The sequence below is a fragment of the Bos grunniens genome, chromosome 1, assembly GCF_055505025.1.
Source record: "Bos grunniens cultivar Pamir isolate PY7600 chromosome 1, Bosgru_T2T1.0, whole genome shotgun sequence".
In the NCBI taxonomy this organism is placed as follows: domain Eukaryota; kingdom Metazoa; phylum Chordata; class Mammalia; order Artiodactyla; family Bovidae; genus Bos; species Bos grunniens.
In genome coordinates this window covers 14,037,009-14,059,724 of record NC_141165.1, presented here as the reverse complement: position 1 = coordinate 14,059,724, position 22,716 = coordinate 14,037,009, and the positions used below count along the sequence as shown (strand labels likewise).

Here is a 22,716-nt window from a genome sequence, read left to right as displayed (position 1 = left end):
ATGAACACGGGTGTAGAGATAGCTGAGACCCTACATCCAGTTCTTTTGGGTCTATGCCCGGCAGTGGGATTGCTGCATGACATGGGCGTTGTTTATTTGAAGAACTGCAGTAGTTTTCCACAGCAGCTGCACTATTGCACGTCCCCACAAGCAATGCAGAAGGGATCCAATTTCTGCATCCTTGCAAATAGGATTTTTTTTTTTCAAAATGATCATCCTAATGGGTGTGAAAAGGTTCAAGAATTTCTTTTTTACCAAAAATAGAGTTGCCAGGCATCAAAGTGAAGAGTACCCTTTGTCTAGCAGCCGTATCTGCCTTACTGCTAGAAAGTGGTGACACCAACTTTAAAAACTGGGAAATAGTTTGGCTGTGAGATTCTTCCGAAGCCTTGATTTACAGGTGGATCCAGAGAACATTAAGGCTGAAGAGGGAAGTATGAATGGTACCCTGGGAGAAGAGAACAGGCTGAAACCAGACCTGGCAGTTAAGACCTCCAGCTGATTAGCAGCGCTACCACCTGGGCTCAAGGGGTCTGAGAACCAGTAGGCCCACCCCCCAGCCCGGACCACCAAGCACCTTCTGCTCTAGCAGCTGAGAACCTGGGTCTGAGGCTCAGCGAGGCATGGGAGCTGGCACCTCGCCCTGTCCTCTAAGATCTGAGACTCATCGAACCTGGAGGGAGCGGCTTAGAAGGAGGGAGCCCACAAAGAACCGGGGGAAGAAGTCAAGGTTTTTTCCCCAAATGTTTTATTTAAATATTAAATTAAAAAACATACATCCACTAATCATTTGGCATATGTTTCTCACGTGAACATAAGAAATAAAATAATTCAGTTACGGTAAAAAAAAAAAACAAACCCAAACTATGTACATCTTCATCACACAGCACGGGGCCTAGGACAGGCCCCCGTGCTCAGTTCGCAGGACAGTGCTGCCGAGAATCCTACAGCACACGCATCGCACACGCCGGACACAACACGAGACACGCCTGACAGCGACGAGAAAAAACTGCAGTGAGAGTAAAGTGCTTGTCACAGTTCTGAGGCCTTTGATCAATGGCATTCGAACAGATGCGTCGAGGGGTCGGGGGTGGAGGGTGGCCTCGTGAGGGCTGATGGTGCCTCTGGAGGGGGCTGAGCTGGAGCCCCAGGGCCTCCGGCACTCTCCTGGTGCGAGTCACGAGAGGCTTGGGTGACTTGGCAGCCGCTGGGCACACGGAGTCCTTTGTCCTGATCCTGAAGCAGCCCCGGAGCAGCAGCAGCAGGGCTGGGAGCCGGGAACACGCAGGCTGGGCCACCTCCTGGGCCTCAGCAATCTTTGGCTTCTACAGGGGCCCCCTTCCCGAGCCAGCATCGCCCGGGTCGGCACCACCCGTGCCTAACGCTGCAGGTGGTGAGAGCCGACGTGAGCTGAAGGCACCTGGGTTGGGGGGAGGCGTGGGGGGGACGACGGACGGCCCTGATCGGCCGCAGGGGTGGGAGCTGTGGCTGTCCTGCTCAGTCCAGTGGCTACCACCTGAGTTTCCCTGCCGGGTGAGCGCGCACCTGTCTGCTGCCTGCTGGCCCCGCCTCCACCTGGACCTGGCGCCAGGTGCGTCGTCACGTTACCAGAGAGGGATGTTCAAACCAGGAACACAAAAATGTAGTAAAAAGTATAAAAAATAAGTAGTGTATGTTTGCCTCCTATGTATATACATGTACAGTATTTGCTTTAAAAAAGGAACAAAGCTTGAACAACACTGACCTGACCTCTCATTTCACTTTCCTAAAACGAAAGCCCACCGAGCGTGGGGCCCGGACAGGGTGGGCTGTCCCCCCACCACCAGCAGCCCCACACCGGCCACCCCCATCAGAGACTCGCCATATTGCACGTTCCCCTCCCCAGTCAGTTGTTCTTTTTGGACCCTGATAATGAAATGCATAAAAACTTAATTAGCAGCGGAAATAAGAGGTGCAGGAGGAAGAAACCTCCCTGGCTGACTCCCTTTGAGGGCGCCCAAGTGACCAAGGGGAGCCCCCACCTCACTCCATCTCACTCAGGTTCCTCTCTGCAGCCCCTCCAAAGAATCCTGGAAAACTAACTCCCGAGCTGTTTATACAACATGCTCTCGAAAGATAAGAAAAACTATCCTCTGGGTTCTGATTTCAGGGGAGAGAATTCCAAGAACTCGTAGATCGTCTTCTCCTGGACTGGAGGTTAGAGCTTTTCAAAAACCGATACATAAAGCGGAAAGTTCACAGTTTTCAAGTGAAGCGTAAGTGTTTCAGGAAGTGGAGAATTGTGAAAAAAAAGAAAAAAAAAAACACCACTAATCCACACGCACACATGCGCATACACACAGTGGAGACACACAGCTCACACCATGGTTTCCTGGGGCCAACTGGCCACCCCCCTGTGACCCTGCCCATACCACTGCTGGCTCCACCCACTGCCCTCCTCCCCATCCCATCCACCGGTCCCAACAACAGGCCCCTGGATTATTATTTTTCTTCAAAAAGTTTCCAGTCTCTACTCGGAGTTACAGTTGCTCAGTGCAAGGAAAAAAAAAATAATGATAATAATAATAAACTAAAAAATCCAAAACACCAAACATATTGCTTGTTTCGCTTCTGGAAAGTTATTGGCTTTGCGTCGGGAACCATCTTCACATCCTCTGAAATTATTGCTTCAAGAAGTCAGCTGTCCCAGCCGGGGCCCTCACTGAACCAGGACGAAGGTGCCCAGCGGGCCTGAGGTCAGGTCTTCCATCTCACAGTCCCCATGGGGCAGCCCTGTGGGCTCCAGGCTCACGGGCAGCATGGCAAAGCGTGGCTGGGGGGCCGCTGCGGCGGGGCTGGGAGCTGTGGAGCCACTAATGCGCAGGTGGGCATCCAGGAGCTGGGCGGCTGAGGCCACCGGGGAGACGCCAGCCTGGAGCAGGTGGGGCGGCAGCAGAGGGCTGGGCCCCAGCCCCAGATCCTTCTGCAGTCCTGACATGTGGAGGGCGCCGTCGCAGGGGGCGAGGACCAAGGGGGCTGGCTGGCAGCTGGCTGGGGCCGTCGTGTGGTGCTGTAACTGGAGCAACCTGGCCGGACGGAGGGACAGTGGGAGCAGGTCAGTGCTGGCCAGCTGGTGGCTCGCAGCTCCCCCCGCCGCCGGCCAGACTGCCACACGATCGGGTTTCCACCTGCCAGAGCTGGAAGGCCTACCCCACAGAACCACGGGCTGGGGCTGCTCAGAACACGCCATTCTGTGTGTGACTAATCCCTGAGCAATTCCTGACATTTCCTTCCCCCTCCTGCTTTCAGAGCAGCTCAGAGATGCCAACCAGACATGACATTCTTCCTCGCTGCCCCCTCCCTCCCCCACCAGCTGATGCACCCCGCCCCCGCCCCCAGCCACAGGGAAGGAGCTCAGGGCTAACGATACTCAGGTGCCCCGAGGTCTGTGAGCCCTGCCCAGGTCTCAGCCGGTGCCCACAGGCCTACCTCTGCTGCTGCAGCACGTCCTCCAGCATGCCCCTGCCCTCCCAGCTGCCGGCTCCACCGCCGTGCAGGCCTGGGCTCTGCGCGGGCAGCTGGAAGGCATGCGGGCCGCCCCGGGAGGCCCGGCTGGAGGACGAGGGCTGGCACACCTGGCGCGCCAGCCCCTTGATCTTGTTCAGCCCCAGGAACCCCTTGGTCCTCGCGTTCTTCCTCAGCTGCTGCCGGAAGGCTTTTAGCCCTGGGGGAGGCAAAACCAACACGTGTCCAGACCTGTCCCCCAGCCCAGAACCAACGGCCTGTAGCTCGCTGGGGCTTCCAGGCAGTGGGGGGGCCGCGTGGTGTGACATGGTGGGATGAGGGGGTCAGCACTTTCCTACAGGGTCAAGGGGCCCTCTAGTCACCCCATCACTTCATGACAGCCCCCCTCCTACAGCTGGGACATCATCCCCTTTTAGGGTTTGGTTTGGGACAGCAATTCCAGCACTGAAGAAGCACACATCTGGGCAGACAGTGGATCCTTCCACTCCTGTGGAAGGCAGGAGTGAGCAGTACAGGGGGCCTCAGCATCCCACAAGCCTGGAGGGGGCATTGGGAGAGCCTGATGTAGACTGCCTTCATGGCAGGGGCTCCCTGACCATCCCTCCTCCAGGTCGGGACCTGCTACCTGGCATCTAAGCACCTCTTGGGCTTTTAGGACCACCTTCTAGAGACCACATGAGTTTGTCCTAGAAGCCAGGGCATCTAGAACCCAGGCAGCAGCTCTGGCCTGCCTGGAGGGGCACTGCTGCTCTACCAGAACTGCCTGGAGAGAGGATAGCCACCTGCCACAAGGGACAAAGTGATGCCCTGCCCCCGGGGGCAGTGGGTACACTCGGGTCTCCCGGAGAAGGTGGAAGTGGGCATGAAAGAGAAAGTCACCTTGAGTGAGCGAGGTGTCTGACGCCCTCCGGCCCTCCTGGAAGCTGACGGGCAGCAGGGCAGCTCCTCGCAGGGCCCCCTGCGCCTGCAGCATAGGCGTGGCAGACTGGGTGCCCAGCAGTGGCGAGGCCAGTCTGAGTGGGGAGCAGGCACCCACAAGCCCCTGAGCAACCAGGTGTCCACTGAGCCCGGCTAGGCCATCGCCCGCAGAGGTCAGGCAGCTGTCTGAGCTGGTGCCTTCACAAGGACTGGCCACGGAGGGTGAGACGACAATACCTGTGGGAAGCGGGTGCAGCTGAGGCCCTGGGGACCCTGAGGCCAGACCCACCCCCAGTGCTCAACACTTCACCATGAGTCTAAGCACTCACGCCTCTGGGGCTCTGCATCCTCTGCAGCGTCTCCTGCAAACCCGGCCCTCTGATGGGGCAGACAGCTGTATCCCCCACCACCCTTACCCTCAACTCTGTGGACAGGACGTCCGTGACAGGCAGAGGCTACCAGAGTCCAGGGAGCCCTGACAGCCAGCACCGGGGGCTCCACAGCCGACAGTGGAGCTTGCACCCGGGACACAGAGGGGCCTGGGCCAAGGAGCTGTCCTGCCAGCCCAAGGACGGCTAAATCCCCTCCAGCCCTGATGCTCGAGAGCTCCCTGTTGGGTGTAAGTATGGTCCATCAGGCCTCGGGTGCTCAGGAATGGCAAACCTGGAGAACTGTCATCAGAAGAGGCTGCCCCGCCCCTAAGCCCACCTGTCAGGTGTGTGTGTGGCCCCCGGGGACACTTACATGGGGGGGCGCCTGGGGAGAAGCAAGTGGAGACCTCGGCCAACGTGTGCCTCCGGCCTGTGCTGCTGGGCAGGGGCTCCTGCACCTCCTGCTCCTCGTCCAGGCCTGGGCCTGGCCTGGCCTCCTCGCTGATGGCCGTGTCCAGAAGGCTGCTGGGGGAGATGGAGCGATGCCGGCACACCCCGCCAAAGCTGGTGTCCACGGGGAACATCAGGGGCTGCGAGGGACATACACAGACCGTGAGGCCAGGCTCGGGAGCGTCCCCACCACTGGGGACCAGATACGCCCACCCCAGATGCCCCCCACGAGGTGCTCACGCACCTGCAGGGAGCTGTGGAGGTCATAGTCCATTTCGGCCTGTAGGACAGACTGCCCCAAGGTCTGGGGCTGCGTGCACAGCAGGGCGGAGCGGAGAGCGTCTCCGGGGAGGCCTTCCTGAGGCACCTGTGGGCCGACAGATGAAGACAGAGGCCATGAGGCACAGCGGCGGGGAATGACCACCGGCAACACGGCATCACCTGACAGACCAGGCTGGTTTCTGAGTTAACGAGCCTCAGCTGTGACCGGACAGGCTCAGGACACGCGCACCCTCTCTCCAATGCCTTGCTGAGCAGGGAGACCAGGAGGAGCGGCCGGGAGGTGGCACCAGGGGCAGTGAAGGAACAGGGGGCTGATGGGCAGGGTCTGAACCCCAGCAGAGAGGCTGGCACCCCCTCTCCATCATGCCGTCTGTCAGCGAGCGGCTCACACAGGATCCCTATCCAGTGCCTAACGGGTGAGGGGACGTGACCTCGGGGCTCGGTCTGCAACCCCTCCTAGGGGTGTCTGAGAGGGGGACTCCTAACTTGGGGACACAGTCCAAGGCAGAGACACAGGTGGTGGGTGAGGAATCAAAGGCACTCGCTGCCCCCTCACCTCGAAACCACTGAGGTCTGTGCTCCGGGGCCTCTGCTGCCGGGCAGGGCCAGGGCGGGCTGGCTGGGCGAGCCGGTACTCCTTCAGCCGCTCCACGAGGAGGTAATAAATGGCTGCAAAGTGGTTGTAGCTTCTCTTCTGCAGTGACTGGGGCAGAGAAGAGGGTGGGGGTCAGAGAGGGGCTGGCAGAAGGGACGGTCCCTGACGAGACCACTCTGGGGTTATTCTGGGGCGGACGAGAGTACCCTTTCTAGCAGACGAGCAGCCCTCAAATGAGCCATGCTGCTCCCATTCTAACCTGGCTGGCAAGAGCCAGCTTCTCCGATCAGCCACCCAGGGAAGGCGCCCTCTTCCCCACCACGGCAGGCAGGCAGGCAGGCAGGCAGGCAGGCGGCCAGGCGGCTCACCTCCACGGTCTTCTTCCGGTCGACGCCCAGCATCTGCATGATGCCCAGGGCCTGTTCGTCGTAGTCGCCCACGCTGGAGGTGTAGCCGAGCAGGGAGAAGCCTGGGCAGGCCGGCAGCACCAGCGCCGGCTCAGCCTGCATCCACCTGTGCTGTCGGATCTGGGCGATGGTGATGCGCTTGGCGGGCTCCACCACCAGCATGCGGCGGATCAGCGTCTCACAGTCTGGAGGTGGGAGCGGAGCACTGAGTCTGCGCACGGGCCGCCCGCCCATGCGTTCCCACCTCCCGCCTGGGCTCCTGCAGGGCACACAGCTCCCCAGCAAATGGCAAGCAGACCAGTGACCATCCCAGGGAACACAGAGGCCAAGAGAACTGCCAGCAAGGAAGGCCACCGGCTGAGGGATCGGCCCCTGGAGGACGCGGTCCTCAAGTCCACTAGACTGAGAACCACCTAGAACCCCCATCCTGTGTGTTACTAGGCAGCGGTCAGAGTGGAAGAGAGAAGCCCAGTGTGGGGTGGGTGAGACTTGGGACACTGGGCCCCAGCTGGCTTCCCAACAGCCTGCAAAGGGGCAGGCCAGCCCCATATGCAGGGCCCATAAGCAGCCTCATAGGCACCTGGTGAACACCCTGCGGCGACACGGGACTGGCTGCCGGGCCCAACAGCAGACTCAGAAGACGGCCAAGCAGGCCTTGCAGGAAATGAATTCCTCCTCCTCCCCTCAGACTCTCATCCCAAGTTACCCAATGCATGGCCAGCAGGCTGCCAACCCCATGCGCCCGGAGGAGGCCAGGTCCTCACCTACCTCGGGACATGAAGAAGGGGATGCGGAACCGGCCTTCTAACACCCGCTGCCGCAGGGCCGGCAGGTTGGGCCCGTCGAAGGGCAGAGACCCGCACACGAGGACGTACAGCACGACGCCCAGGCTCTGCAGAAGGAGGACCAGGTCAGCACCTGTGCCCAGGCATCAGAGCCCTCCACCCTGTGCACCCGTGCCCCCTCCGAGCCCCCAACCCTGCGCACCTGCGTCCCCTCCAGACCCCCTCCACCCCCCCACACACCCATGCCCACTCCAAGTCCCCCACCACGTGCACCTGAATCCCGCCCAGGCCCCCCCGCCCCACACATGTCCCATGTACCACCCAGGCTCCTACCCAGATGTCCAGCTGGGGGCCTTCATACTCCTTCCCCTCGAAGACCTCCGGGGCTGCATATGGGGGGCTTCCACACCACGTGGACAGAGGTTCTCCTGAGTTGTAGAAGTTCCCAAACCCAAAATCTGAGAGGCAAAGAAACAGGCGATGAAGTTGTGGCAGAAACAGCAAGGTCGAGGTTTCAAAGGCTCGTGCAAGAAAGCATGGACCCCTGGCAAGCAGGTACACCCCTCACACGGAGCACACTCGCGGCCCCTCACCCGCAGGCACCCCTCCCACTGGGCACGTTCCTGGCCCTCACCCGCCAGCTTGATGTCCATGTTGTCGTCCAGCAGCAGGTTCTCCGTCTTTAGGTCCCGATGTACGATGTTGTGGCTGTGGCAGTACTCCACGGCTGACAGAATCTGCCAGAACTTCTTCCGAGCTTCACTCTCGCTCAGGTGCCCATTGGAGGTCAAGTAATCTGAGGAGGGACAAAACGAAGCTCTAGCCCCAAACCCAAAAGTCCAGTTGTTGCTCGGGGCACAGAGAAAGAATGCTGGGGAGACCCCACCACTGGAGGGGCGAGTGGGAACAAGTTACTACCATTTCTTTCCAATAGATATCAAAAATCAGCGTGGCTTACCAAACATTTCTCCATTTTTTGCAAATTCAGTGACAATGTACAGCATATCCTTCGTTTCCATAACCTAAAAAAACAAAGACCTGACGTTTAATCACGTGAAAAAGGAACATATCAATGTTTCAAGAATCCGCTTGAAATCCTGTAAATTTTTAACTTCTCCAGAATAAGTATATTTGTTATTTCAAAAAATAGGGAAAGAAAAGAAAAACTTCCGCAATAAAGAGACAAAGGGACTTCCTACTCAGGAAGTTTTTTAAAATCAGATGTGAGCTCCTCACTAACCTGTCCACCTCAATACGCATCTGCTTCCAAAAACATCTGCTCGAACTGCAACTTGCCTCTGCCATATTTTTAACTCACTTTCCTCACCCAAAGTGAAGGCTCTGCAGGCCCCAGAAATAAAATAGATGCTAAGAGTTCTGCGAGGCCTTTCTACTAGAAGCTGAGCAGACAACAGATTATCCATGCCTAGGGCCAGCACAAGTTGAATAATAGATAAGAAGTTCCCCTCCCTACTTGCGTTACTGACTGACCTGATACATTAGGCTGAGAGAGGCCGGCTTTGCCAGGTAAGCTATGAAAGACCATTCTCTGTACAGCAAACCGCTCAGCGTGTGTGTCAATAGCAACAGCCAACGTCAAATACACCTGAAAGGTTTGTTTACTGATCCGAGAATTTTATTTCATGTTGAAAAAAAGATGTTTTTAAGAGTTTAAAACATAACTAAGAAACAAGGTCAAATTCAAATCTTTGGTACTGAAAGGAGTAAAACAGACTCATAAACTATTGAATTTGTTACAATATTGCTTCTGTTTTATATTTCCGTTTTTTGGCCTCGAAGTATGTGGATCTTAGCTCCCTTTACAGGGATCAAACCCACAACCCCTGCATTGGAAGGCAAAGTGTTAACCACTGGACCACCAGGGACTATTTCAGAGGAAGTTATCCTTATTTAAAAAAGAGCTCTTCGAGGTTCAAAATGTAATTATTCCTTTAAAAAGGTACTTTGAGCCATAAACTTAAAGAGAAGAGCAGACACAATGCAGTTTAGCTGCAATTGTAACTGCCCTGGACCTGTGTGGTGGAGGGACTTTGAGTTTATCCCCTTCCTCAGTTTAAAAAAAGAGAGGCAGAAAGATTTAAGAGTCAACACGTTTGAAGTTTAAAAAAAAAAACCTCGAGGAAAGAGTTGAAGTGTCTCTCCAAGGTTCTGGGGCCCGGGCCAGCTGGATGCAAATTAGACATTAGTGTCACAACGAGAGCTGTACAATCATTGCAGCCCACTGAGCCCGTCATCTTCCAACAGCAGGTCCTGGAGCGGAGCAAATTCACCCCCAGAAAAGACCTCAACGTGGATCCCAGGGGCCAGGCATCTGGCTACCCGGGCTCCTCCTGCCCAGGGTCAGCGGAGGACAGGAAGACCGGGAAGGCCCTGGCTCATCCCCCTCGGCAAAGTCAAAGGCAGGCAGGCTTTAGCCCACTCCTGCGGAAACGGGGTGGGCACATTGCTCAGGCACTGACATCAGCCACCGTGGAGGAAACATCTTATCTGGGCCTCACGACGCGACGACAACAGAAACAAAACATGAACCGGAGTGCACGTGACGTGAGCTGTGCGCTTAACGACACCGAGTAAACTGTCATTAGGGGAACACGAGCCTTGTGACTCCCTCATCCTTCATTGTAACCGAGGGCAGCAGCGTTCCCCAGGGTCACTTCAATCACAGTCCTCTCTCCACCTCGCCTTGCCAAGGGCACACCCCCCCACACACACATGGTCCCCTATTCATCGTGGATCCACAGGGTTTCATGAGACTCCTCAAAAGGAACTTATACCCAACACAACTGGGTGAATGCAAAGAACACATCCTTCCGAAGTGGATCTAAGTTCATTCTACGGAAGTGGCTGGCTAAGGAAGAGATCGCTCTGCTGTCCTAATAAAATCAGCACCTAGTTTCCAAAGGTACAATTTATTAGTCTTAACAGGAGAACAAAAATAAAGTCACAAAGCAAACCAACAGGCGGACAGGGTGAGGTGCGTTCTCAATGTGGATTAGATGTCAAGTTCCCTGCTCTCACCTGGGCACAGGTGCTTTATGTCTCCATTTCTGATGGGAGGGTTGAAACAGAAGAGACAAATGCTCACTGCTGCCTTGGCATAGGTAAGTTTACAAAAACTGGTAAGAGCAGCTAGTTTTAAAGTTTATTAAAAATCTGCCGAGGTAGAAGTGTCTAGACTCAAATTTGTCCTTTCACACTAAATGGTTGACTCTCAGCAATACAGAAATCCGTGTGTTTTTTTTTTGTTTTCATAGTAAATTTAACAATTGACCTCCAACGCATCCAAAACTGGAGCAAGTAACAGTATCAAATAAAACTTTAATGAAGCAAATCTGGATTATGATCCAAAAGCAAGAAAAAATTAGTGCATAGCTCACAAAAATCAATCTTTTTACCTTCTACAATCAACTCCCTGACTCCCACCCAGCGAGACAACCTTCAGAAACTGTAGACTTAAGTTGTTGAAAATTAAAAAATGATACACTTGCCAGAAGTAACAGTGGAACGCACACTTGAATCCTTACCTGATAGAGCTTTATAATGTGAGGATGATTCAGAAGCTTCATGATCTGAACCTCTCGATAGATTTTCTCCAAATTGCTTGAATCTAATCGTGCTTTGTCGATTATTTTTATTGCAACCTACAAATTATTAATAAAGGATATTTTGTTGAAATAAAACTCTCTGCGTTAAGCTAATTTACACACTTCGTTTTTTGCAGGTTAATTTCTAAAACACTTCATGTCCCCAAAGGTCACAAAAACTTAGGGAGGAAAATAACAAAAGTAACCAAAAAAGTCAAAGTTCAATAAATGTCTTAAGTCTCTGCAGACTCGTTTTACAGGCTCCAGCTGCACTCCTGGGTATTTGGTCATTATCCTTCTTGCTACTCCCCAGTATCTGTACAATTTACGCATAATCATAACATATCGCATTTCTTTCTATACAGAACTGATAAAAACTGTCAGCGTTTCGACCTTGGGACGATGGACCCCACAAGGAGGGATTTCACCAGCTTCCCCGACTTCGGGGAAAGGGGGTATCCACCCGCGGAGGGTCCACCCCGGGCCGGGGTTCCGCCCCCACCACGCACCTGCGTTTTGGTGACTCGATGCCGGGCCAGCTTCACCACCGCGAAATTGCCCTTGCCGAGGGTCCGCTCGATGTCGTAGAAGCCCACCCGGAGAGGCTTCTGCTGGCCCTGGCCCGAGCCCGCGGGGGCCGCGCTCAACTCGGACATGATCACCATGGTTCCGGGCCGCACCTACGGGCGGGGGGCGCGCTCAGCTTGGCGTCTGCAGACCCGACCCCGGGCGCGCGGACCCGCGGCCACCGCCCCCGCCGACGACTTGCTCCACCGCGAGCCCCGATCCGGGAGCCGTGCGCCCCGCTCATACGCCCGCCGCCCGCAGTCGGATCCACTCAGGCTCCGGGTCCCAAGCCCCGCGGGACGCGTGGACCGCGGCCCGCGCCCGTCTCCGTCCTGAGCCCTGGACCCTCGCTCCCACGGCCCCCAGCTGTCTGCCGCACAACAAAGGGGAAGCCGGCGGCGGCGCCCCGGCCCGAAAACCCCGCGCGCGCACCTGCGGGGCCGCCGAGCCTACAGCCCCGAGCCCGGCGGCGGCCACCGGCCCACCGGGCCGCGCCTCACCTCCGCCGCCCTCGGAGCGCCGAGGCTGGGACACCGCTCGCCCCGCGGCCCCCGCCGCCTGTTCGGCCGTTCGCTCTGCCCGGCCGCCAACTGCTCCGCCGCCTGCCGCCCGGGCTGCGCCGCATGTCAGCTCTGAGCCGGGAGCCGCGCTCTCCAGCCGCACGCGCCGTCCGCCCCGCCCCCGGCCCCGCCCCCGGGCTCCCGGGCCCGCCCCGTCACTCCCCCACGCCGCCGGCCCCGCCCACGGCAGCCCCGCCCACGCCGCCGCCGCCGGATTGATACATCCCCATTGACGTCCTTTTGACGCCAGAGCGACGCGCGGCCGAGCGCCAGGCGGAGGGAGAGCGGGAGATCGGGCGGTTGCCAAGAGACTGGCGGCTCTGACGCGCGCGCTGATGAGGCCGTCGCCATGGCGACCGTGGGGCGGTGACGTCAGGGGCCCCGGCCGCCTGAGGCCCGCCCGCGAGCGCCCGCGCTCCCGCCGGCGCGCGACCCCTACCGGACGCCTAGGGCGCTGCGGGAGGCTTAACCGTTTCGTCCCCAGTGAGAGCCTGCCCTTCCTCAAACGGGCGCACGGCCGCCTTCGCGCTGGTCTCCCCCTTCTCGCTTCCTCCCAGCAGGCTTGGTTCTAGCGCGGTTCTGAAACTCCTTAAGTGCAGCACGGTTGCGGCTGCGTCCTCTGCAGACCCCTACTCCCGGGTCCCTATTATCGTGCTGCGAGTTTCATGTGTCCCCTAGTTTCCTTCGGAAGTGCTCGGCCTTGGAGCCTCAGGGGAAGTACCAGGTGGGGCCCGGGAAAGCTCACAGACGCGCAGAATGTGGCCATACGAGGTGCAGATGACAGCAGGCCAGGTCTCACCCCCCATATCGGTCACCGGCTCCACGGAGGAGCCGCCACCCGCCAGGGACCCTTCTGAGCGTGGCAAGCACGGACATGGAAGTCATGGGCGTCCCACTTCGACTGCTCTTGCTCTGTACTGAAACGTCAACACTGGAAACCGGTCAGCCTCTCTGTAACCTACACTGGGGGCCTGGGGGCTGCCTGAGTGCGGTGAGCCCCCAGGGGAGTGGTTCAGCCCACCCGGCCCATTCACCTCCAATCTGAGGTCAGCAGCCAGCTGGTGACTGGAGGCAGCCCTTTGCTGAAGAAACCTAGCAGGCTGGAGAGAAGAGGAAAGCCCAGTGAGCTGATTTCTGGGCTGACCTGAGGTCTAGGTGGGAATGGACCCCACTCCTGAAGGACCAGGGTGTTGAGAAATCCAGTTAGCACACCTTAAATAAAGGCCAGTTTCCCTGATGGCTCAGATGGTAAAGAATCTGTCTGCAATGCAGGAGACCTGGGTTTGATCCCCGGGTAGGGAAGTTCCCCTGGAGAAGGAATGGCAACCCACTCTAGTATTCTTGCCTGGAGAATCCCATGGACAGAGGGGCCTGGCGGCTACAGTGCATGGAGTCCTGAAGGTCAGACGTGATTGAGTGACTAACACTTCGCTTTCTTTTGACTCAGTCCAGGTGCTTTGTATGCAGATGACAAAAGGGTCCTGTCCCTTGGGGACGGGGGTGCAGGTGGGAGGGAGAGCCTTCCAAAAGGGCCAACAGGAGGGTCAACAGTGAGCAAGGACCTCATCCCTGCGAGGGTGGACACTGCAGGTCCCTTGGCCTTGGTCACTTTTGTCTGCTGCCGGGTCCACCATGCTGTCTCCTTGAGCTTCGGTGGAGGAGCTGGCAGGGACCTGTGCCCTCAGGACAGAGGTCAAGGCAGGAGGGGGAGAGCATGAAAATGGCAGCAGGTGACAGTTTCCATTGGCATCACTGCTCAATGCATGTTCCTTTACGCCTCTGCAGAGAAGACACTGTCTAAGGGAAGACACAGCCTATGGCAAATACTATTTATTAAATATTAGGGAGGCAGATGGAAGGCAGAAGAATCTGCCTGCAATACAGGGGACCTGGGTTCAATCCCTGGGTCAGGAAGATCCCCTGGAGAAGGGCATGGCTACCCACTCCAGTATTCTTGCCTGGGAAACTATGGACAGAGGAGCCTGGCAGGCTACAGTCCACGGAGTCACAAAGAGTCGGAAACGACTGAGCGACTCAGCACAGCACCCAGCCTGCAATCGTTTTCCTTGTGTTCAAGTATGACTTCAGAGGAGAGGGTGGGGAGCAAGAGGTAAGCGAAATGGATACAGAGCTTGGACACCTTCTGGGGAGGTGCAACACCTTTTCGGTGCTGGCCAGCTGCCCCGCGAGGGTGTCTCATGGAATCGGATGTGCTTCTCTGGTGCCCAGTCACAGGCTGGGGCTAACATGTGCCATCACCCCCCTCCCTGGGCACAGTTTGTGGCTTTAGTTTGTCTTGAAAGGCCTTTCAAGGCCATTAATAGTCTCAGAGTTTCCCTTAGTCTTTCAAAATGCCCTCGTTATCTGTCCCAGGTTTATCCATAGAGAATTTGGAGGAATATTCTTCCTTCCAGCTGAGTAGTTTACAACCGTGAGTTATTTACAAAGTAGTTTACTCTCCTTCTGGGGGTCTGGCATCCTGCTCCAGATCTTGGATGCAGAGGCCCATCAGCACAAATTCACAGGGTGCTGGGAGAATCCCAACCTCTCTCTGCCTGCGTTGTCCGAAGAGCCGGCTCGCTGCCCAAGGGGCTGAGGGATGGCCACCCCATGTTGGGCTGTCAGATGGTGGGACCCTCAGGAAGGGCTGGGGGCGGGGTCAGGTGAGCCTGGGTCCAGGGGCCTTCTCTGGGGAGGCAGCTTTCAGCTCTTTTGACTGCAGTTTCTTTTCGGCGCAGACAAAAGTGCTTCCCAACAGCCGGGTGTTTGCTAATGTCGGTGACCTTTCTAAAGACTCCAGCCAGATCTGGGGCTGGGTAGGTGAGAAGGCAGAGCCATTTGTGCGCTGGATGTCACTGGGATGAGCCCGAGGAATGCTCTTGCGTCACAGAACAAGGGACAGCAGGTGAGTGCCTGCGGGTCCCTGGTGTCTTCTCTCTGCGTCTCATTCTCCTAGGAAGAGAGGAGCTCAAGATGTCCATATCTATGCCTGTATGTAGATAGACATAGATAACACAGGCATAGGCATATCAGATACAGGTATAGATAATAGATGTAGATACATCGTTGCAGAGTCAGAAACAAAGATTTCTTTTCCATTTGGAGTTTCTTAAGCCTGTCTTATAATGGCAGTATTTCTGGAATTGGTCTTCCTGTTTCTTGCTCTTGAGCCTGCAGACCCTGTAACAGGAAGTGGGTCTCTTTAGCATTCACACTTTCCTGGCCAGGCACCCCAAGGCTCTGAACACGAGCAAGATGTGAAATTCTCAAAATAAATCAATACACTCTGAGAGCTGGGCCTGGAGGCAGCATTTACACACAGCAGGGTGTGCCCCCACCTGCCCCCGTAAGGCGTCCTAAACCTGCTTCCCTCTGTGACTAAAGGCAGGGGAACAGCCACACCCCTCTCCAGATGGCTTTCCCCTGGTCACCCCGAGTAAGACAAGGCTTTCTTTTTTCCACTTTTAAAAGTCTTTATTACCCAAGTAAGACGGTAGGTGTTGTGAGAGGCATCAGAGGGCAGACACACAAACCATAATCACAGAAAACTAGTCAATCTAATCACACGGACCACAGCCTTGGCCATCTAGTCAAGGCTATGGTTTTTCCAGTGGTCACGTATGGATGTGAGAGCTGGACTGTGAAGAAAGCTGAGCGCCGAAGAATTGATGCTTTTGAACTGTGGTGTCGGAGAAGACTCTTGAGAGTCCCTTGGACTGCAAGGAGATCCAACCAGTCCATTCTGAAGGAGATCAGTCCTGGGTGTTCATTGTAAGGATGATGTTGAAGCTGAAATTCCAATCCTTTGGCCACCTGATGCAAAGAGCTGACTCATTTGAAAAGACCCTGATGCTTGGAGGGATTGGGGGCAGGAGGAGAAGGGGACGACAGAGGATGAGATGGCTGAATGGCATCACTGACTCAATGCACATGAGTTTGGGTGAACTCCGGGAGTTGGTGATGGACAGGGAGGCCTGGCGTGCTACAGTTCATGGGGTCGCAAAGAGTCGGACACGACTGAGAGACTGAACTGAACTGAACTGAAAGTCTTTATTGAATTTGTTACAGTATTGTTTTTGTTTTATGTTTTGGTTTTTTGGCCAAAAAACCAAAACCCTGAGGCCACAGGGACCTCAGCTCCCTGCTCAGGGCTGGAACCCGCACGCCCTGCATTGGAAGGCAAAGCCTTAACCCCTGGACCACCAGGGAAGACCCCACTTTTCTCTCTTGACACCCTCCTCCTAGGGACTCAAAGCCTCCTGGCTTTGCTTCATCTGGTTTCGTGTGGTTTATCAAAGGCATCAGCCCTGTGATTTCAGAATAAGATCAGCCACCAGCAGCATCCTTGGGCCTCAGGGGCAGCCCTGGTCACTTCTGCTGCCCTCTGTGCTTGCAGAGCTTGACACGGACACATTAATAGCCATGTGTGCACTTTGTCTGAGAATCGCAGTCTCTGACCTGGCATTCAGCAGACAGGAGGAGAGCCCAGATCTTCACAGGCTAACTCAGGATCTTGGCTGAACTGGCCGGCCGGCACCACCAAGTGGGTCAACCATCCGTGGCTTCCCCTCCTATGGGTGGGACCCATTTGTTCCGTGACTGCTGTGATGATGGCTCCATTTCTCAGACCAGGCCCTCCACAGGCTGAGGGAGATGGAATATCTGGCCTGGGGATGTTGGGCCCAGGCTGGGGGTCCCTGGGGCTCTGGGGAGGCAGCCATGGACGGGCAGAGCAGATTCTCAACTCTCTGGGGTTCATACCCACACAGGCAGGAGCTTCCTGTTGGTCCCACAACCCCAAGTTCTAAGCTCTCTCCTCCTGTCTCTGTTCCTGTCACCACTGAGGCACTGGGCACAGCTAATGGGGTGGCCGTGGTGACATTGACAGGCCAGGGAGTGTGTATCTCCCTGACCCATGTTCTGAAGACAGTTATTGTAAGGAAACTGGAGGTGGGGTCACAGAGGGGCGAGGTGAGCAGCAGTGAGTCAGCAAAGGCCTGGATAGAGGCATCGCATTTACTGGGGTCTTGTTAAGAAAAGCCACATCAATGGACTTCCCTGATGGCCCAGTGATTAAGAATCGGCCTTCCAGTGCAGAGGATGTGGGTTCAATCCCTGGTCGGGGAACTAAATCCCACAATACCATGGGGCAGCTAAGCCCACACTCCACAACTACAGAACGGTGAGTACCAGCAAGGAAAACCTCAGTTCAGTCGCTCTGTCGTGTCTGACTCTTTATGACCCCACAGACTGCAGCACACTAGGCTACTCTGTATCACCCACTCCCAGAGCTTGCTCAAACTCATGTCTATCTAGTTGGTGATGCCATCCAACCGTCTCATCTTCTGTCATCCCCTTCTCCTCCCACCTTCAATCTTTCCCAGCATCAGGGTCTTTTCCAATGACTCAGTTCTTCCCATCAGGTGGCCGAAGGATTGGAGTTTCAGCTTCAGCATCAGTCCTTCCAATGAATATTCAGGACTGATTTCCTTTAGGATTGACTGGTTGGATCTCCTTGCAGGCCAAGGGACTCTCAAGAGTCTTCTCCAACACCACAGTTCAAAAGCATCAATTCCTCGGGGCTCAGCTTTCTTTATAGTCCAACTCTCACATCTATTCGTGACTCCTGGAAAAACCATGGCTTTGACTAGACAGACCTTTGTTGTTAAAGTAAGACCTTTGTTGGTCTGCGTTTTAGTATGCCATCTAGATTTGTCATAACTTTATTTCCAAGAAGCAAGCATCTTTCAATTTCATGGCTGCAGTCACCATCTGCAGTGATTTTGGAGCCCAAAAAAGTAAAGTCTGTCACTGTTTCCATTGTTTCCCCATCTATTTGCCATGAAGTGATGAAACCGGATGCCACAATCTTAGTTTTCTTAATGTTGAGCTTTATGCAAACTTTTTCACTCTCCTCTTTCACTTTCATCAAGAGGCCCTTTAGTTCTTCACTTTCTGCCATAAGGGTGGTGTCATCTGCATATCTGAGGTTATTGATATTTCTCATAGTAATCTTGATTCCAGCTTGTGCTTCATCCAGCCTGGCATTTTGCATGATGTACTCTGCATACAAGTTAAATAAACAGGGTGACAGTATACAGCCTTGATGTACTCCTTTCCCAATTTGGAAACAGTCTGTTGTTCCATGTCCAGTTCTAACCGTTGCTTAGACCTAGCACAGCCAAAATAAAGATTAAGAAAAAAGTCTCAAGACTCTTTGTAGGGGGTGGTCAGTTGTCCTGGCAGCTTCCTGTATAAACCGCTTTCCTCAGGTGGAGGGAAAGGGCCTCCAGAAATGCCAGGGGCTCCACCATTTGACTGGAAGTGGCAGGCAGTCAGGGAGAGGAGTTCTGACTTCTCCATGCTGAGGAGCGGAAGCCTCTGGGGCACATGGGGGAAAAGGACCAGGAGCCCAGAGTGGGACCATGTATCAGTCTTCTGCATGGGCCACATGGAGCTCCCCGATTCCATCCAAGAGATGTTGGACTTCTAAGGGCTGGTTCTCAGCACATTGTCTCTGGGCCACGCGCTGGATTCAAGTACGGTGTACTGGCCTGTGTTACTCTTCACTCATTCCTCAAATCTATGAATTCTACTCTCTGCAAGCACCATGCTAGGCTGGCGAACATGGGTGAGCTCTGTGACAGACCAGTAGGGACCGTGGGAAGGGAAGGGCCAAGTCAGAGAGAGAAGAGACGGCCTGGCATGCCAGGGCCAACGGAGTCACCTTCCAGCGTCCACCCAGGCTTGTGAAGCACCTGCCAATGGCCTCACACTGTCTGGGGCTGTGAGCACAGTGGGAGGAGAACAGATGAGATACCTTCTTCACCTGAGGGCCGCCAGCCACATCAGGAGGAGGACAAGAAAGAGAAGACGGTGCATACGATGCTTTCAGAAGACAGCCACTGGGAGGAGGGAAGGAAATCAGAGTGATGGAGCAGAGTGGCTTGGTGGGGAAAGTGGCCGTACTCCAGGGGCTCCTTCTGTTTCCATCTTTACAGAAGACAGAGGGTGTGGACACAAGGGTGGGAGGACAAAGGACCAGCTGAGGGGGCAGGAGATGGCAGAGGAGATCTGGACCAGCTCCAAGATGGAAAAGTAAAACGGCGGACATGCTGGCATCGTCAAAGGTCCATTTAGAAATGATCGCCCAAACAGTTGTGTGGTTTTTCTCTGAAATTGCTTGGATAAGGATGGGTGTGGCATAAGTGGGTATCTGGGCTTAACTGGGGTTGGGTATTGCCAGGCAGGGATGATGAGGAGGAAAGAGGTAAGGATGAGGGGGAAAGAGTTTGGGATGATGCCTAGCAGTGGGTCCAGTCTGGAGTGTGGCTTCCAAGCTCTGGAGGAGAGAGTGAGGATAGGAAGGAAGCAGGTGGGTGGGGCAGGGGAGAGGGGGGTAATCCCTGCTGACAAGTCCTGATGGCTCTGAGAAGTTAAGCAGTTTGCCCATTCTGGACCTTGGGGGAGAAGTAAAGGATCCCCCATTCCAGGAGCAGGTTCACAGAGTGAGCTAAGGACAGAATGGCCAGGGTCCTGGCTCTCCCATGGCCTCTAGAAGGATCCTGGTCAGTTTCAGCAGCATCAAGTGGGAACAAGAAAATGCTCTGAGAGCAGACTGGCCTCTTCTTTTTCCTTTTTCTTCTTTTTTTCCAACTGGTCTTTTCTAATAAAGCCATTTGTTTTTTATACATATAAAAATAAAAAACTCAGTAAAAATTTAGGAAACATAGAAGTACGTGAAGACGTCAAAAAGCACCAGCAGTGCTGCTGACAGTTTGAAGTTTTTCCAGTCTTTTCATAAAAGTAGTGTCAAGCTCTTTTTGTAGGTGATGTACACCCTGCCCATTTCCCCATCCCTGTCTAGGAAGCGACTTGCCGAGTCGTTAGACCACCAACAGAATCGTGCCTGGAATCCCATGATGGAGGAGGCTGGGCCACTCCCTGCCTAACCCCTCCTTATCCTCCTGTCCAAGGCCAACCTCTTGGTCACGCCTGACCAGCCTTTCCTCTCACATTCTCCGGGAGACTTGCTTGGAGATGCCATGGCTGTCAGAGAGGCATGCAGGGTGCAGACCGGATACCTAGCCCAGCCTGCTCAGGACGGAACAGCCCTGGGGAGGAGGGTGATCCCAGGAGGCCAGGAACAGACTCTCAGAAACCAAGGGGCTCGGGATGAGCCAGGGGACCCTCAGTCTTGGGCCACTGCAGCGGGGCTGAGGGGCCATGGAGAATCAAGAGGCCTCCTCCCCCAGTTGCCAAGGTGATCTGGAAGCTCTGATTGCCCAGGGGGACACACGGCTCCTTCCAGGGCTCCGCTTCGGGCTTTTTCAGCTTCTTTCTTTCTGGCCTGGTTTCCATAGATATTGGTATTGTTGTTTGTTTAAAAAGAAAACACATGGACTGATGTCATGAAGAGACAAAGACGTCATTGGCGTCAACTAAAAATGGTCATAAACTCGTCCCCAGACTGAGCGCCCATAATGACGCCTGGCAGGTACAGCGTGACATCCAGTGAATGAGCCGATCGGGAGCAGAGGACATGGACAGGGTGGGATGCAGTCCCATGGCATTTGCTCACACTCCTCTGCTGCTGCTGCTGCTAAGTCACTTCAGTCATGTCCGACTCTGTGCGACCCCATAGACGGCAGCCCAACAGGCTCCTCCGTCCCTGGGATTCTCCAGGCAAGAACACTGGAGTGGGTTGCCATTTCCTCCTCCAATGCATGAAAGTGAAAAGTGAAAGTGAAGTCACTCAGTCGTGTCCGACTCTGTGCGACCCCATGGACTGCAGCCTACCAGGCTCCTCTGTCCATGGGATTTTCCAGGCAAGAGTGCTGGAGTGGGGTGCCATGGCCTTCTCCTCTCACACTCCTCAGTTCCTGCTAAACCAGAAAACAGGTTTGGTGGGGAAAAAAGCACAATTTGCATGTATGACACAGGTCAGTCTCAAGCTCCTCAGAACAGGTGAGAGTTTTAAATCAGGCAGAGCCTCTTGGGAGCAGGAAGAAGGTCCAACCAGCCCTGCCTCAGGCCCACAAATCTCTGGGTCACCCCAAGGCCTCGAAGGAAGTTTCCAGAACTTACTTCTCACAGGTAAACCACAGACCAGAAATCAGCAAGTGCAGTTTCGAGAGCTGGGAACCGGCATTGGAACCACCAAAGTCTCAGATCCCCAAACCAGCTGGGTTTGCTTCCGTTTTCTCAGAACAAGTATGCAGGTACATGGGGATGCTGTATGCCACCTCTGGTTACCCTCGGCGCCATCTGACAGAGGACATAAGATGCTCTGTGGTGATGTGATGTGTGGGGATCATATAGAATCCTAAAAAATAGAGGAAGGGCTAGAGGCCTGGGTATTGCCAGCCCAGCTCAGCACTGTCTCTGCCCAGATAGAGGGATTCCCAGGCACTCTCAGGGCAAGCCTGCCTCTGCCTGGGCCCACAGATACATGCAGAGCTTGGGCTGACTCCGTAACACTGGCTAAAGGATCCCTCTTCCCTTGTTGCCCATGGCAACATGCACAGCTGACTCCAGGACCAGTCAGCATCACAGCATCAGGGCAGTGGGGGATCTGGGCCCTGTCAGCTCTGACAATTTTATATCTTATTTTTTCTATTTACATAAAGGGAATGTCTTTATGTCATATTATTTAAAGACATTATTTTTAACATTCAATATTCCATTATGTCTAATATTTATTTCACATTTCCATTTATTTAATATTTCACCTATTTTCAGATGTGTTGTTTATACACATTATTATAAACATCAACCCTGAATATTCAGTGGAAGGACTGTTTCTGAAGCTAAAGCTCCAATACTTTGGCCACCTGATGAGAAGAGCTGACTCACTGGAAAAGACCCTGCTGCTAGGAAAGAGTCAAGGGAGGAGAAGAAGGGAATGACAGAAGGTGAGATGGTTGAAAGGCATCACCAACTCAATGGACATGAGTTTGAGCAAACTCTGGGAGATGGTGAAGGACAGAGAAGCCTGGCGTGCTGTAGTTCTTGGGGTCAAAAAGAGTTAGACACAACTTAGCAACTGAACAACATCAAATAGCATTATTATGAGCATGTTTTCCAAATCTCTTGATTTTTATGTGAAATGTTTTCTTAGGGTAAAGGCTTAAAATGGAATTACCAAATTAGAGAAGATAAATCCTCTGTAACACTTGAGTGGGACTTAGTAGGAGGCTCAGTGGTGAAGAATCTGCCTCCCAGTGAAGGAAATGCAGGTTTAATTGGTGGGTCAGGAGGATCCCTTGGAGAAGGGAATGGCAACCCACTCCAGTATTCTTGCCTGAAGAATCCCATGGACAGTGGAACCTGGCAGGATAGAGTCTATGGGGTTGCAAAACAACAACAAGCCTTGGGTCAGTTCAGTTCAGTATTTCAGTTGTGTCCGACTCTTCGCAACCCCGTGGACTGCTGCACGCCAAGCTTCCCTATCTACCACCAACTCCCAGAGCCTGCTCAAACTCATGTCCATCTGGTCAGTGATGCCATCCAACCATCTCATCTTCTGTCGTCCCCTTCTCCTCCCACCTTCAATCTTTCCCAGCATCAGGGTCTTTTCCAATGACTCAGTTCTTCCCATCAGGTGGCCAAAGGATTGGAGTTTCAGCTTCAGCATCAGTCCTTCCAATGAATATTCAGGACTGATTTCCTT

At 54.6% G+C, this 22,716-nt stretch overlaps 1 protein-coding gene across 2 annotated transcripts; it reads right to left on the bottom strand.

Annotated features, from left to right (window-relative positions):
* Positions 1-2,285: 2,285 nt before the first annotated feature.
* SIK1 (salt inducible kinase 1) lies at positions 2,286-12,118 on the bottom strand. 2 transcript variants are annotated; one of them, XM_086417015.1, is made up of 14 exons: positions 11,917-12,118; positions 11,427-11,597; positions 10,858-10,974; positions 8,271-8,334; positions 7,947-8,108; positions 7,646-7,770; positions 7,296-7,419; positions 6,489-6,712; positions 6,082-6,228; positions 5,488-5,610; positions 5,167-5,383; positions 4,384-4,659; positions 3,469-3,703; positions 2,286-3,065 (listed from the first exon to the last, which is right to left on the bottom strand). In XM_086417015.1, the coding sequence occupies exons 2-14, from the start codon at positions 11,580-11,582 to the stop codon at positions 2,699-2,701; spliced, it is 2,337 nt and encodes a 778-aa protein (XP_086273141.1). In that variant the 5' UTR covers positions 11,583-11,597; positions 11,917-12,118; the 3' UTR covers positions 2,286-2,698. The 2 variants fall into 2 exon arrangements, with proteins under 2 accessions (XP_086273141.1, XP_086273135.1); XM_086417009.1 differs by having other exon boundaries at positions 11,985-12,118.
* Positions 12,119-22,716: the final 10,598 nt, after the last annotated feature.

What these genes read in the sequence shown, in the direction of transcription:
- SIK1 (XM_086417015.1), bottom strand. Translation starts at nt 11,582, where the DNA reads ATGGTGATCATGTCCGAGTTGAGCGCGGCCCCCGCGGGCTCGGGCCAG. An exon ending in ATCGAGTCACCAAAACGCAG is followed by an intron (nt 10,975 to 11,426) that starts GTGCGTGGTGGG and finishes AATAATTTGTAG; the next exon opens with GTTGCAATAAAAATAATCGA. An exon ending in CCCCTTCTTCATGTCCCGAG is followed by an intron (nt 6,713 to 7,295) that starts GTAGGTGAGGAC and finishes TCCCACCTCCAG; the next exon opens with ACTGTGAGACGCTGATCCGC.